At 47.7% G+C, this 14329-nt stretch overlaps 1 protein-coding gene across 1 annotated transcript in view; it reads left to right on the top strand.

The window, feature by feature from the left end:
• cd109 (CD109 molecule) overlaps positions 1-14329 on the top strand; it is a 42337-nt gene that overhangs the window by 4685 nt on the left and 23323 nt on the right. Inside the window, exons 2-9 of the mRNA XM_041975757.1 lie at positions 1886-2052; positions 2136-2164; positions 2306-2542; positions 7010-7135; positions 11065-11104; positions 11185-11266; positions 11349-11442; positions 11576-11705. Of these exons, the coding sequence (XP_041831691.1) occupies positions 1886-2052; positions 2136-2164; positions 2306-2542; positions 7010-7135; positions 11065-11104; positions 11185-11266; positions 11349-11442; positions 11576-11705 (905 nt within the window). The remainder of the gene's footprint in view (positions 1-1885; positions 2053-2135; positions 2165-2305; positions 2543-7009; positions 7136-11064; positions 11105-11184; positions 11267-11348; positions 11443-11575; positions 11706-14329) is intronic.

Below are 14329 nucleotides of genomic sequence, written 5' to 3'. Positions count from 1 at the left end.
CAGGTGATTCTCCTCCAGGTGTTTTTCCTCCAGGTGTTTCTCCTCCCAGTTTTCTTCTTCTAGGTGTTTTTCCTCCAGGTGTTCTTCCTCCAGGTGTTCCTCCAGGTGTTCCTCCTTCAGGTGTTTTTCCTCCAGGTGTTCTTCCTCCAGGTGTTTCTCCTTCAGGTGTTTTTCCTCCAGGTGTTCTTCCTCCAGGTATTTTACCTCCAGGTGTTCTTCCTCCAGGTGTTTCTTATCCAGGTGTTCTTCCTCCAGGTGTTTCTCCTCCAGGTGTTTTTCCTCCAGGTGTTTTTCCTTCAGGTGTTTCTCCTCCCAGTGTTCTTACTCTAGGTGTTCTTCCTCCAGATGTTTCTCCTCCAGGTGTTCTTCCTCCACGTGTTCTTCCTCCAGGTGTTTTTCCTCCAGGTGTTTCTCCTCCAGGTGTTCTTCCTCCAGGTGTTTTTCCTCCAGGTGTTTCTCCTCCCAGTGTTCTTCCTCTAGGTGTTCTTCCTCCAGATGTTTCTCCTCCAGGTGTTTATCTTCCAGGTGTTCTTCCTCCAGGTGTTTCTCCTCCAGGTGTTTTTCCTCCAGGTGTTTCTCCTCCCAGTGTTCTTCCTCCAGGTGTTCTTCCTCCAGGTGTTCCTCCAGGTGTTTCTCCTTGAGGTGTTTTTCCTCCAGGTGTTCCTCCAGGTGTTTCTCCTCCCAGTGTTCTTCCTCCAGGTGTTCTTCCTCCAGGTGTTCCTCCAGGTGTTTCTCCGTCAGGTGTTTTTCCTCCAGGTGTTCTTCCTCCAGGTGTTTATCTTCCAGGTGTTTTTCCTCCAGGTGTTCTTCCTCCAGGTGCTTCTCCTCCCAGTGTTCTTTCTCCAGGTGTTCTTCCTCCAGGTATTCTACCTCCAGGTATTCTTCCTCCAGGTGTTTTTCCTCCCGGTGTTTCTCCTCCAGGTGTTTTTCCTCCAGGTGTTTTTCCTCCAGGTATTCTTCCTCCAGGTGTTCTTCCTCCAGGTGTTTTTCCTCCAGGTGTTTCTCCTCCAGGTGTTCTTACTCCAGGTATTCCTTCTCCAGGTGCTTTTCCTCCAGGTGTTTCTCCTCCAGGTGTTTTTCCTGCAGGTATTCCTTCTCCAGGTGTTCTTCCTCCAGGTGTTTTTCCTCCAGGTGTTTCTCCTCCAGGTGTTCTTCCTCCAGGTGTATTTCCACCAGGTATTCTTCCTCCAGGTGTTTTTCCTCCAGGTGTTTCTCCTCCAGGTGTTTTTCCTCCAGGTATTCCTTCTCCAGGTGTTCTTCCTCCAGGTGTTTTTCCTCCAGGTGTTTCTCCTCCAGGTGTTCTTCCTCCAGGTGTATTTCCACCAGGTATTCTTCCTCCAGGTGTTCTTCCTCCAGGTGTTTCTCATCCAGGTGTTCTTCCTCCAGGTGTATTTCCACCAGGTATTCTTCCTCCAGGTGTTCTTCCTCCAGGTGTTTCTCATCCAGGTGTTCTTCCTCCAGGTGTTTTTCCTCCAGGTGTTTCTCCTCCAGGTGTTCTTCCTCCAGGTGTTTTTCCTCCAGGTGTTTCTCCTCCCAGTGTTCTTCCTCCAGGTGTTCTGCCTCCAGGTGTTTCTCCTCCAGGTGTTTTTCCTCCAGGTGTTCTTCCTCCAGGTGTTCTTCCTCCAGGTGTTCTTCCTCCAGGTGTTTCTCCTCCAGGTGTTCTTCCTCCAGGTGTTTTTTCTCCAGGTGTTTCTCCTCCCAGTGTTCTTCCTCTCGTTGTTCTTCCTCCAGGTGTTTCTCCTCCAGGTGTTTTTCCTCGAGGTGTTTCTCCTCCACGTGTTTTTCCTCCAGGTGTTCTTCCTCCAGGTGTTCTTCATCCAGGTGTTTTTCCTCCAGGTGTTTTTCCTCCAGGTGTTTGACTACTTCATGTTGCTGTGTTTTTCAGACCCGACCTTCAGCCCTCCTACCTGCTGCTGTCTCCCTCGGTTCTCCGAGCCGGCGTCCCGACCTCGGTGTCCGTCTCCATCCTGGTCTCCTCACCTGTCAGCGTGTCTGTACGCGTTGCTCTTGGCAACCAGACGTTGGCCTCAGCCTCTAGGATGGTGGAAGGAGGTGGATCATCTTCTCACCACTAACAACCATCATGCCTTTTCTTCTGATTACATATTAAACATCATGTCTCTGTTTTTCTGAAGGTTCAACCGGGCTGCTGGTCTTACCTCCAGTAAGTGGAACAGGTCTTTGTTTCTGTAGGAAATTCAGTATCAGACCAAACCTGGAGCCGATGCAGCTCAGTCTGGTTTAGATCACTCTCAGGTTGGAGCAGCAGTTACTGATGAAGATGCCTCATGTTGCTCCCCCACAGATCAATGAGGAAAAGTCTGGTTCCCGACACCTCTACAACCTGGAGGTCAGAGGTCATGTAAGTGGAGCCCTGCTGTTCTCAAACTCCACACAGCTGCCCCTGGACCTTAAAAGCTTCTCCACCTTCATTCAGATGGACAAAATTAACTACCTACCTGGACAGGTGGTGAAAATCAGAGCGGTGTCCGTTAACCCTGACGGGAGGCCATACGTCAGCCCGGTAGACATCTTCATCCGAGTGAGTCTCAAAGCAGGAAACAAACCCAGAAAACAATCAGATTTAATAACAGTCATGCGCTTACGATGGCTCGTCACAATATTTGATTCATTTTAAGATATTCATTTAAATAAAATGAGTCTTAGTCTGATCTTTACAGCCAGTGAATCTTCTTGGGGGTCATTGGGGTGACATCGTGTCTGCGTTGATTGACAATAGCTGAAATTTCCTATATGGTGTTAATTTTTAAATAATTTAAAAATTTTAATGCCAGAACCTTGAATTAGCCCAAAAAGACTAAGCTACACAAAAACGTCCACATCTGATCCTAAGAACCAAAAATGTCCCATTAAAAACCATGAAAATCCCATTTATAACATCACGTGTAATTTTATATAAGCAAATGTATTTCTTTACATTTTATTTTGGATGAGTAGCCTTCTATTTTCAATTTTTAAATTTTCACACTCCACCAAGCATGAGAGTAATTTGGTTTTTAGTTTTTCATTGAATCTATAATAGTTAAAAACTACAAATAATAATAAAATGTACATTTCAGACTGAAGCTGTTTTGAAAGATTTAAAATGGAAACAAAATTAAGATGTAATATTTTAAATCAGTTTCTGCAGAGGTGAATTTTTTTTTGTCCTTCAGATCAAATGTGTGTTAAAAGAAGTATTTTTACTTTTAAAAAACATACTTACTATGCCCAAGATCCACTGAACCAGGGGCAGAAGAAGGCCCGATTTATGCTTTATGTTTGTAAAAGTCAGAAAATGTCTCACCTTTGCTGTCTGGCCTCAGAACTTCTGTCCACCAGCATAAAAGGTAAATTTATTTGTATAGCACATTTCATGTACAAGACAATTTAAAGTGCTTTACATAAAACATTTCAGCAGGTGCAGAAAGCAACACAAGTCCATTAATAAAAAAAGAGATTAAAAACATTAAAAGAAAAGCAATTAATGAAATAAAAACAGAATGAAGATGCTAAAATAAAATAGATAAAATGCAAGAAATAAAGTTCCAGTGTGGGAAAAGACAATATTAAAACATGATTCCAGCCTAAAGAACCAGATTCGGATCTGGACTGTAAATAAAAACTAGTCCATGCAGCAGAGAACAGGTGGGTCTTTAACCTGGATCTAAATAAACTGAGTGTTTCAGCTGATTTGAGGCTTTCTGGGAGTTTGTTCCAGACATGTGGAGCATAGAAGCTGAATGCAGCTTCTCCATGTCTGGTTTTGGGTCTGGAACTGATAAGAACCTGGATCCAGATGACCTGAGGGTTCTGGTAGGTTCATACTGGGTCAAGAGGTCTCTGATGTATGTTGGTCCTAAACCATTCAGAGCTTTCTAGACCAGCAGCAGAACTTTAAAGTCTATCCTCTGATGGACCAGCAGCCAGTGTAAAGACCTCAGAGCTGGACTGATGTGGTCCACTTTCTTGGTCTTAGTGAGGACTGGAGCAGCAGAGTTCTGGATCAGCTGCAGGAGTCTGACTGATGTTTTCGGTAGAACCTGTAAAAACACTGTTACAATAATCAAGCCGACTAAAGATGGAAGCTGGACTAGTTTTTCCAGGTCCTGCTGAGACATCACATCTTTTACCCTTGATATAACATTTAGTTAAAAACAAAGTTTCTCGTCGTCTTCTAGGAGCAGTTTCCCTCCAAAAATCATGATGTTCTACCATCTGCATGGGTTTAGATGGACAAAGAGAAGCTTCTGTTCTTTTTCTTCTGAAGTTCCAGACAGAAAACGTCTCTTCATGTTAATAAAGCCGCTCTCTCCTGATTCCATCATCATTGCTGCAGCAGGACCAGACCTGGAGGAAGAGGCCTGATGCAGCCTCTGTATGAGGTTCCTCTGGTTCAGAGCCAGTAGCAAGAAGTTTGGAAAGAAACAAACCTGTGTTAAAGAGCGATAAAAAAAAGATCTGTGTTAATTAACAGTCTGTGCTGCCATGGTTACCGCCTCTGTGCTGTCCTTCAGTCCAGCCCTCTCTAGCCATCGGTAGGACTTGTTCTTCTCCACCACTTCAGCTCTCTATCGGCGGTACATCCCATGCAGGGCTTGTCCTCCATGATGGTTCCTCCATTTCATTCTCCTCCAGGTTCCGTTGTCTGAGACACTCAGTGCTTCATCCCTTGGGTCCATCTTCCTGATGTATTCATGGAGCCTGGCTGTTTCATCTTGGATAGCGGCCCTGATGCTCATTAGTCCTCGGCCTCCCTCTTTGTGCTTAGTGTAAAGCCTCTGGACTCTGAATCTGGGGTGGAACCCTCCATGCATAGTCTGAACTTCCTCCTTTGGCCAGCTTATTATCCCAGCAGGGTATCTGATCTCTGGCAGGGCATCGCTGTTAGCTGCCCGGATCTTGTTCTGGCCATTGAGCTGACTTCTCTGGACTTTCCTTAAGGACCATTTATAGTTGACACAGAACACGGACAGTTTTGTCAAACGTCACCACCCTCATACTTTCATGCTTCTTTTATGTTTCCATGGGTAATAAGTCAGTTCATCAACAAGTAGGCAGTACTGAGTTCATAGTTCACTTCCACAGTCTGCAGTGAAGGCTCTTACAGTGTTGTTGAGGTGGACGCCTGTAATACATGTTCATCACATCATTTCCATGATGGCTCAGGAGGGAAAAAGAGGGAAGAAGAGGAATTTTCCAAGGTGTGAGACAAAGATCCTGATGGAGCACGTTGGAAAAGGTAAAAATGTGTAACTGGTGGACACGGCGTGGACGTTACTGGTGTCAGAAAGACAGAATAGTGGCAGCAGGTGGAGACGCTGTCATCACAGAGTCAGAAGGAAGAAACACCAGAAACGTCGGAACGTACGGATGGATATCAGTCGGTAGAACATCCGTCTACCACGAGGGAGATGGAAGTTCGATTCCCAGAGCGGTGAAAAGCGTCTGCTAGAAGACAGTAAAGATGCCGGTAATGTAGTCTTTTGTTTTAATTTATAAAATAAACATGTACAGATACATCTGAGACTGGTAGCCGTTTATTTAGAGTTAAATAAGAATAAATAAAGGAAATCCTCCTCTTGTGTGTTTCGTTAGCGTAGCATCACTTCTAGACCTCCAGCCTCCAGTCTGGTCCCGCTCTGCTGGACTGAAGGACCAAAGCTACTTTCCACACTGGCTGCTACATGCTGGCAGCAGACTGGCTCCTTATTTATCTGGATGTTTTTATAACATGAAGTTTTGTTCCACAATGACAGAACATGTTTTAGTGGTTGAGCTTCTTATTAACATCATCTCCCTTTTTCCTGGAAATCCTGGTTTTCCCGAGCGTGGCTCTTAGGAGGATTAATATGGAATGTGTCTTTATGTCTACAAACAGCTTTAATATCTAACACGTGGTGTGGAAGGTAAGAGTGGATTGTGTACAAACGTCTCACATTTCACATCATTTCTTGGTTTATTCTGGACCGGTGGTGTCGCCGTTTCCTGTTTTTCCAGATTTTGTACGTACGTCTGGGTCAGAGTTGCCGTGGAGGAAGGAACATTTTCACATCAAGTTTGGTTTTATAAATTCCAAAAGTTGACTGTATTTGGCGTACGCCGGTTTTTGTTCCAACACCAGCTTTAGTAATGAGGCTCCTGGTCTTTATCAAAGCCTTTCTGTGTCTCTGTGATGTATTGATCCATATGTTTTCCAGTATTGTTCAGTCTCCAGCCTTGGTGGGTTAGCGTGGTGTTACCTGCCACTGGAGGACACTCTAGCTGGGTCAGTGGAGAACAGCCGGTTTATTTTCCTGGCCTCTATGTCTCGTGTATCTTCTCAGTTGTGCAGCCAACACTTGGAGTCTTTGTTTGGCAGGTTCCAGCTTCAGGTATGGACACCTGGCTGCACCTCCTGGGTTCTCCTTCTGTGGTTGAACCCTTCTGGAGGTCTGACAGGTGACTAACTTCCTTCCGAGTTTTCTTGATTGTGGCTTCCAACCTGCTCCTCCATGGTGCCTCTTCTTGTCCTTCATATTGATGCTATGGTGGCTGAGCATCTCCAGGATCACTGCTGCTGTGCTGTGTGTCAACTTATTGGTTTCAGTGACGGTTGCAGTAGGGATTGTTCTTAGTGCTGCGTTCATATCAGCTAGATGACTTTCTGGTGGTACTTCTCTCACTCTTGCTAGTTGGTTTCGGGGTTGACAGGCTCTCATCTTAGCCATGATCTCATCCCTCAGGTCAGTTTCTCTCTCATTCATCTCATTCATCATTGGGGCTTAGTACCAATCTCTGGGGGAGGTTGCTGTTAACTCCTTCTAACTATATATATATATATATATATATATATATATATAGTTTTTGACAATATGACATTCTTCAGCTTTTCTATTGAAATAATGGTTTTGTTTTTTTATCATTACATTTCTTCCCCATTCAGAGGAAACAGACCTGCTCCTCCACATTGTTGCTTAACATGGATCCGCTGCTTTTTTGGTTTTTCTGTGTATTTTTCCTGATCCAGGATCCTCGGGGGAACCTGCTCAGACAGTGGTTGGCTGAGGATGGCGTCCTCGGTGTCGTATCCAAACAGTTCCAGCTGTCTGAAAACCCTCCTCTGGGTCAGTGGACGATCACCACTGAAATCAGGGTAAGCTATGAACCCTGACCTTAAACTGGGTGGATCTTAGATAAACTCTCAGGTTGCAGATGATTCTGTTTCATTTTACAGTTTTAGATTAAAATACTCTTTAAGTCCCTAGAAGCTGATCATGAGGAGTACATCATGATCAGTGCTGAGGTAAAGAGAGAATTTATTCTTTATTCAGCATCTCCACACAAATAAAATTCAAATTAAGCTTCTAAAACTGGACTTTATGTAGGTTTATGATCTTTAATTTGTCTCAGATGGGTGAAATAAATAATATCCCAGCGCGGTGGTGACAAGCTTCCGGTCTGATGATGACTCTTTACAAACGATAAAAATGTCTTGGAGGCAATGTGACAGAGAAGATGGGCTCATAAACACAAACCCCGAGAGAAATAAATTATAAATACCTGCTCTGCAGTTGTCCCAAACATAACTTAACATGTGAATAAATCAAATCCTCCAGCGGATATGTCCCATCCCAGCTTCATGCTATTTCCTGCTCGAGTGAAGGCAAAAATTTCAGTTGCTTGGAGTTCTTCATGCCTCATCTGTGACGGACTGCTTTGACAATGTCAAAATTCCCTCCAATATCATAACATAATATTCTTGGAGACAGCAATCCAGGAGCGCGATATGCGACGCTGCCGTGGTCGCAGCTGTTTGTTGTGTCCTCGTGTGTTGGGTTTCACCTGGCAACGAGTTTTGCCTGTCTATCCTCAGTCAGATCAGCCTAGAAAAAAATGCCCCAGTCCATCAAAAACAACCATGATTTTTGCTCTGAGCAGAGCTAAGTGTACCTGGATAAACTGGCAGCAGAGTTCAGTCGGTGTTTGGGTGAGTTCGACAGTATGGAAGATGCTGCTGCATTTGGCTCAAACCCATCCCTGCCTGTTAGTACAGAAGAGGTAGCATCCAGATTCCACCAAGTGCGTTGGTATAGAGGAGGTAGCGTCCAGATTCCAGCAGGTGCATTGGTACAGAGGAGGTAGCGTCCAGATTCCAGCAGGTGCGTTGGTACAGAGGAGGTAGCGTCCAGATTCCACCAGGTGCGTTAGTACAGAGGAGGTAACGTCCAGATTCCAGCAGGTGCGTTGGTACAGAGGAGGTAGCGTCCAGATTCCCCCAGGTGCGTTGGTACAGAGGAGGTAGCGTCCAGATTCCACCAGGTGCGTTAGTACAGAGGAGGTAGCGTCCAGATTCCACCAGGTGCGTTAGTACAGAGGAGGTAATGTCCAGATTCCAGCAGGTGCGTTGGTACAGAGGAGGTAGCGTCCAGATTCCAGCAGGCGCATTGGTACAGAGGAGGTAGCGTCCAGATTCCCCCAGGTGCTTGGTACAGAGGAGGTAGCGTCCAGATTCCCCCAGGTGCGTTGGTACAGAGGAGGTAGCGTCCAGATTCCAGCAGGTGCGTTGGTACAGAGGAGGTAGCGTCCAGATTCCACCAGGTGCGTTAGTGTAGAGGAGGTAGCGTCCAGATTCCAGCAGGTGCATTAGTGTAGAGGAGGTAGCATCCAGATTCCACCAGGTGCGTTAATGTAGAGGAGGTAGCGTCCAGATTCCACCAAGTGCGTTAGTATATAGGAGGTAGCGTCCAGATTCCAGCAGATGCGTTGGTATAGAGGAGGTAGCGTCCAGATTCCAGCAGGTGCGTTGGTATAGAGGAGGTAGCGTCCAGATTCCAGCAGGTGCGTTGGTATAGAGGAGGTAGCGTCCAGATTCCAGCAGGTGCGTTGGTATAGAGGAGGTAGCGTCCAGATTCCAGCAGGTGCGTTGGTATAGAGGAGGTAGCGTCCAGATTCCAGGGGGTGCGTTGGTATAGAGGAGGTAGCGTCCAGATTCTAGCAGGTGCGTTGGTATAGAGGAGGTAGGGTCCAGATTCCAGCAGGTGTGTTAGCATAAAGGAGGTGCTTTTGCCCTGTGGAACTGACATGGAAATGGTTGATTTGCAGAATGATGTGGAGCTAACAGATTCTCGGCTGCAGAAGCTAGCTCTAGGGATGTGGAATGTCACCTCTCTGGCAGGGAAGGAGCCTGAGCTGGTGCATGAGGTTGAACAGTTCTGGCTAGAAATAGTTGAACTCACCTTGATGCACGGCTTGGGCTCTGGAACCACTGTCCTCGAGAGGGGCTAGACCCTCTTCCATTCTGGAGCTGCTCCCAGTGTGAGGTGCCGAGCAGGTGTGGGCATACTCATTAGCCCCCAACTTGGTGCCTGTATGTTGGGGTTTACCCTGGTAGCCTTTCGTCCCGGTTGTGGAACAGTGGACCAGCTCTACACCCTCTTCAGGGTCTTTGGGGAGGGGCAACGAGATTTTGCTTAATCTGTCTACATGTGCTTTGTGGACTTGGAGAAGACGTTCGACTGTGTCTCCTGGGGACTCCTGTAGGGGGTACTCCGGGAGTATGGAGTGCTGGACCCGCTTGTATGAGCTGTCTAGTCCCTGTACGACCGGTGTCAGAGCTTGGTCCGCATTGCTGACAGTAAATCAGAGTAGTTTCCAGTGCGAGTTGGACTCCGCCAAGGCTGCCCTTTGTCACCGATTCTGTTCATAGCTTTTATGGACAGAATTTCTAGGCGCAGTCGAGATGTTGAGGGGATCCGGTTTGGTGGCCTCAGGATTGGGTCTCTGCTCTTTGCAGATGATGTGGTTCTGTTGGCTTCATCTCTTCAGCTCTCACTGGAGCGATTCGCAGCCGAGTGCGAAGCAGCTGGGATAATAATCAGCACCTCCAAATCTGAGACCATGGTCCTCAGCCGGAAAAGGGTGGAGTGCTCTCTCCAGGTCTGCAATAGGGTCCTGCCCCAAGTGGAGGAGTTCACGTATCTCGGGGTCTTGTTCAGGAGTGAGAGAAGGATGGAGCAGGAGATCGACAGGCGGATCGGTGCGGCGTCTGCAGTGATGTGGACTCTGCATCAGGCTGCCATGGTGAAGAAGGAGCTGAGCCAAAAGGCAAAGCTCTCGATTTACCGGTCAATCTACATTCCTACCCTCACCTATGGTCACGAGCTGTGGGTAATGACTGAAAGAACAAGATCTTGAATACAAGCAGCCAAAATGAGTTTCCTCCGCAGGGTGGCCGGGCTCTCCCTTAGAGAGAGGGTGAGAAGCTCGGTGATCCGGGAGGGGCTCAGAGTAGAACCGCTGCTCCTCCATATCGAGAGGAGCCAAATGAGGTGGCTCGGGCATCTGGTTAGGATGCCTCGTGGATGCCTCCCTGGTGAAGTATTCTGGGCACTTCTCACCGGAAAGAGGCCCCGGGGAAGACCCAGGACACGCTGGATGGACTACATCTTTCGGCTGGCCTGGGAACGCCTCGGGATCCCTCTGGATGAGCTGGTGAATGTGGCCGGGGAGAGGGAAGTCTGGGTTTCCCTGCTTAGGCAGCTACCCAGCGACCCGACTCTGGATAAGCGGCAGATGATGGATGGATGGATTGCTGGAACCTGAACCTGTAAACATGATCTGGACAGTCTTTCACTCAACACGTCAGTAGGGGAGATTTTTTCTGTCCCCATGCTGAGGAAAGATATCGTGGGCTTAAAAAGGTTGCTGATCACTGGTCTCCTGTTCATTTAAACAGGAGGCTAGCAAGGATGCTAGCTGGTTTAAAAGAAGTTACATGTGAAAATGTGGAAAACCAGATCCTGGAACCAGTCTGGTTTAGTAGAGGAAGATATCAGAATGAAGGGGAAAGACATAGATCAGGTGCAGACAGACCCCAGACCCAGTACCAGCAGCCCCACAGCTCCCACCATGGAGCTAGCCACACCAGAATCCAGTCTAGCACCACAACCAGGCAGCAGACCTGAACCGATCCCCCTACAACCGCACCAGAATTCGGTCTACCACCACCACCAGGCAGTAAATGAAAGACAGACTTAACAGCACTGTTAGTGAAGTAAAGTCTGGATCTTGTCTGTTGTGCAGGGTGTTGGCCGTGAGCAGCATTTCATCGTAGATCATTACGGTAGGTTTTATCTGAATGTTTGGTTTTATCTTATATGTAAAATCTGAGCTTAAACCGGTTTGTTGTTTGTTTGGTTGCAGTTTTACCAAAGTTTGAGGTGGTGATAAAAGCTCCAGACATCATTTATCATGAGGAGATGCTGGAAGGCGCCATCACTGCAAAGTCAGCTTCTTCCATCATGCTGCTTGTTTTATTGGTTTATGTAGAATAAAGCTGAGGTTTTCTGTCGTGTTTCTGTCCTCAGGTATGTGTACGGCAAACCTGTTCTGGGACAGGTGAACATCACCTTCATCCATCACGTTCACGGGTTTGATGAAGCATTCAGTGAAGACAAGGAGGTCCGTAATTCTGTCCAATCAAGTTTCCTCCTCTAATTTTAGAAAGAAAGTGGAGCTGTTGATGAAGAAGCAACCGAACAGCAGGCATGTCATCCTGGAAACATTACCAGTAACTCCTGGTTCTTCTCCTCAGATTGACGGCACTGAAAAGTTCACGTTTCTTCCTCCTGTCTACCATGATCAAACATCTCCCAGGATGATGCTCTATGATGAAAACATGGACTTTATAACCATCCAGGTTCAAGTGACTGAACACCTGACAGGTAAACACACCTGGACGTGGAACTGACAGCATGAAGGTGTCCTAAGATGGCAGAGTGGGCACATGCGCGACTCCAGTTTTTCTGCTATTTACGTTTATTTTGATGTTTTTGTTCGTGTTTCCTGCATTTTTAAGACTAGAAGTCTTAATCCAGTACGGAAGGGCCGACCTGCTGGAACTGGGGAAAATTAGGGTTTTTCTGCATCCCCAAAGCTAGATTTTATTCCCCTCGACCTGCAGCAGACCACAGAGGCCCTCGCCATTCCCCTTATGTGGTTCAGGAGAGGGAGGAGACCACGTAAACTAAAGCAGGGTAAGCAGAGCGGGCTGCGTGCTAGGCTACAAGCTAACACAGATGGCTCTGTCCAGTCTCCTCCTCGCCAACGGCAGGTCTTTCCGCTGAGGATCGTCTGACATGAGAAGGACAGCTGAGTGGGAATCTTCACCAAGACCTGGCTGAACAACAATATCCCGACGTAGCAGTGGAGCTAGCGGGCGCTCTCTGCTGTATGCCAACCGGACTGCAGCTTCAGGTAAGACCAGAGGCGGAGGTTTGGAGCTGTACGTCCACAACTGGTGGTGTACAGCTACAAACATTACTGGAACCTCCTGCTCCCCGACCTGGAACATCTGCCTGTGAAGTGCAGACCAGTTTATACTGCTTAGAGAACTCAGCTCAGTCCTGATCATAGCGGCTGACATACAACCACCAGCTAATGCTAAGTTAGAGCCGGAAGTACTGCCTGATCACCGGGCAGATGAACGTTGATCATCAGCCTTACAGGACTGCTGTGAGCACACAGACTGGGGAGGGTTCGAAGAGGACGCTGATCTGGAGGAAAACATGTGGTCTGTGCTGTCCTATGATCACTTCTGCTCTGATGCTGTCCTACCCACAAAAACATCCCTGCTTCCCCAACCATAAGCCGTGGGTGGACAGCACGATCGGTCCTGCTAAAAGCCGGGATGCAACCTACAGAGAAGGAAGAAAACTGGTTTTTAGCAGGGCCCGCAAAGACCTGGAAAAGGGCCTCCAGCTGGTAGAACTCAGTACAAGCAGCAAATTGAGGAGATTCCAGCAGGTGTGTTAGCATAGTGACAAGGTCGGAGACCGCGGTACAAGGAAGCAGACCCAAATGCAGAACACTCAGTGAGACAAGGAGGGAGATGCAAACAATGTTTATTTATAATAAATGTTAGTGGCTTGGTTCAGGTCCGAGAAGCTTTTCCTATGAGAGGACAGAGGATTAATGTGGGTCTGAGAGGGTGCTGGGTTATGTCTGCTATGGCAGCAGCTTACTGTATTTCAGAGGAAGACTGAGGGTGGAGGAGTAAGCCAGGAGATGGTTTCTGGTGGTGGTGGTGAAATGAGTTTGGTTGCAGGCAGGACAAGCAGGCAGGCAGTCGGCTTGGTAAGAGGAATAGTCCTTATCCTGGGTGCTGTGGTTATCCGAGGAATCAAGTTCTTAGACTGAGGAATAGAGATGACAAGATAAGTAATCCTGAGAGCACAGCACAAGGTAAATCACAGGATGAGGCCTGATTACCAAGCTGCAAAGAATGACAATCTGGCAAAGACTGGAGCTCCTGCTTGACCCTAAATAGCAGGGAGTAGAGCCAGATAACGAGCCTGCTGATGAGCTGCAGGTGGTGTCAATTGTGGCTCCAGACTCCGCCCTCAGTCCCCATGGCAACCTGCTCAGCCCTACCTGCAAACTCAGACACACACACACAGAACCATGACACATAGAGGAGGTAGTGTCCAGATTCCAGCAGGTGTGTTAGCATAAAGGAGGTGCTTTTGCCCTGTGGAACTGACATGGAAATGGTTGATTTGCAGAATGATGTGGAGCTAACAGATTCTCGGCTGCAGAAGCTAGCTCTAGGGATGTGGAATGTCACCTCTCTGGCAGGGAAGGAGCCTGAGCTGGTGCATGAGGTTGAACAGTTCTGGCTAGAAATAGTTGAACTCACCTTGATGCACGGCTTGGGCTCTGGAACCACTGTCCTCGAGAGGGGCTAGACCCTCTTCCATTCTGGAGCTGCTCCCAGTGTGAGGTGCCGAGCAGGTGTGGGCATACTCATTAGCCCCCAACTTGGCGTCTGTATGTTGGGGTTTACCCTGGTAGCCTTTCGTCCTGGTTGTGGAACAGTAGACCAGCTCTACACCCTCTTCAGGGTCTTTGGGGGGGGGGGCAACAAGATTTTGCTTAATCTGTCTACATGTGCTTTGTGGACTTGGAGAAGGCGTTCGACCGCGTCCCCCGGGGACTCCTGTGGGGGGTACTCCGGGAGTTTGGAGTGCGAGATCCGCTTGTACGACCTGTCCGGTCCCTGTACGACTGGTGTCAGAGCTTGGTCCACATCACTGGCAGTAAATCAGAGTAGTTTGCAGTGAGGGTTGGACTCTGCCAAGGCTGCCCTTTTTCATTAATTCTGTTCATAACTTTTATGGACAGAATTTCTAGGTGCAGCCGAGGTGTTGAGGGGATCCGGTTCGGTGGCCTCAGGATTGGGTCTCTGCTCTTTGCAGATGATGTGGTTCTGTTGGCTTCGTCTGGCCGTGATCTTCAGCTCTCACTGGAGCGATTCGAAGCTGAGTGTGAAACAGCTGGCATGAGAATC

This window comes from Melanotaenia boesemani, chromosome 22, assembly GCF_017639745.1.
Source record: "Melanotaenia boesemani isolate fMelBoe1 chromosome 22, fMelBoe1.pri, whole genome shotgun sequence".
Taxonomy (NCBI): domain Eukaryota; kingdom Metazoa; phylum Chordata; class Actinopteri; order Atheriniformes; family Melanotaeniidae; genus Melanotaenia; species Melanotaenia boesemani.
Note: the sequence above shows the minus strand (reverse complement) of the source record. Positions and strands in the feature narration are given on the sequence as shown.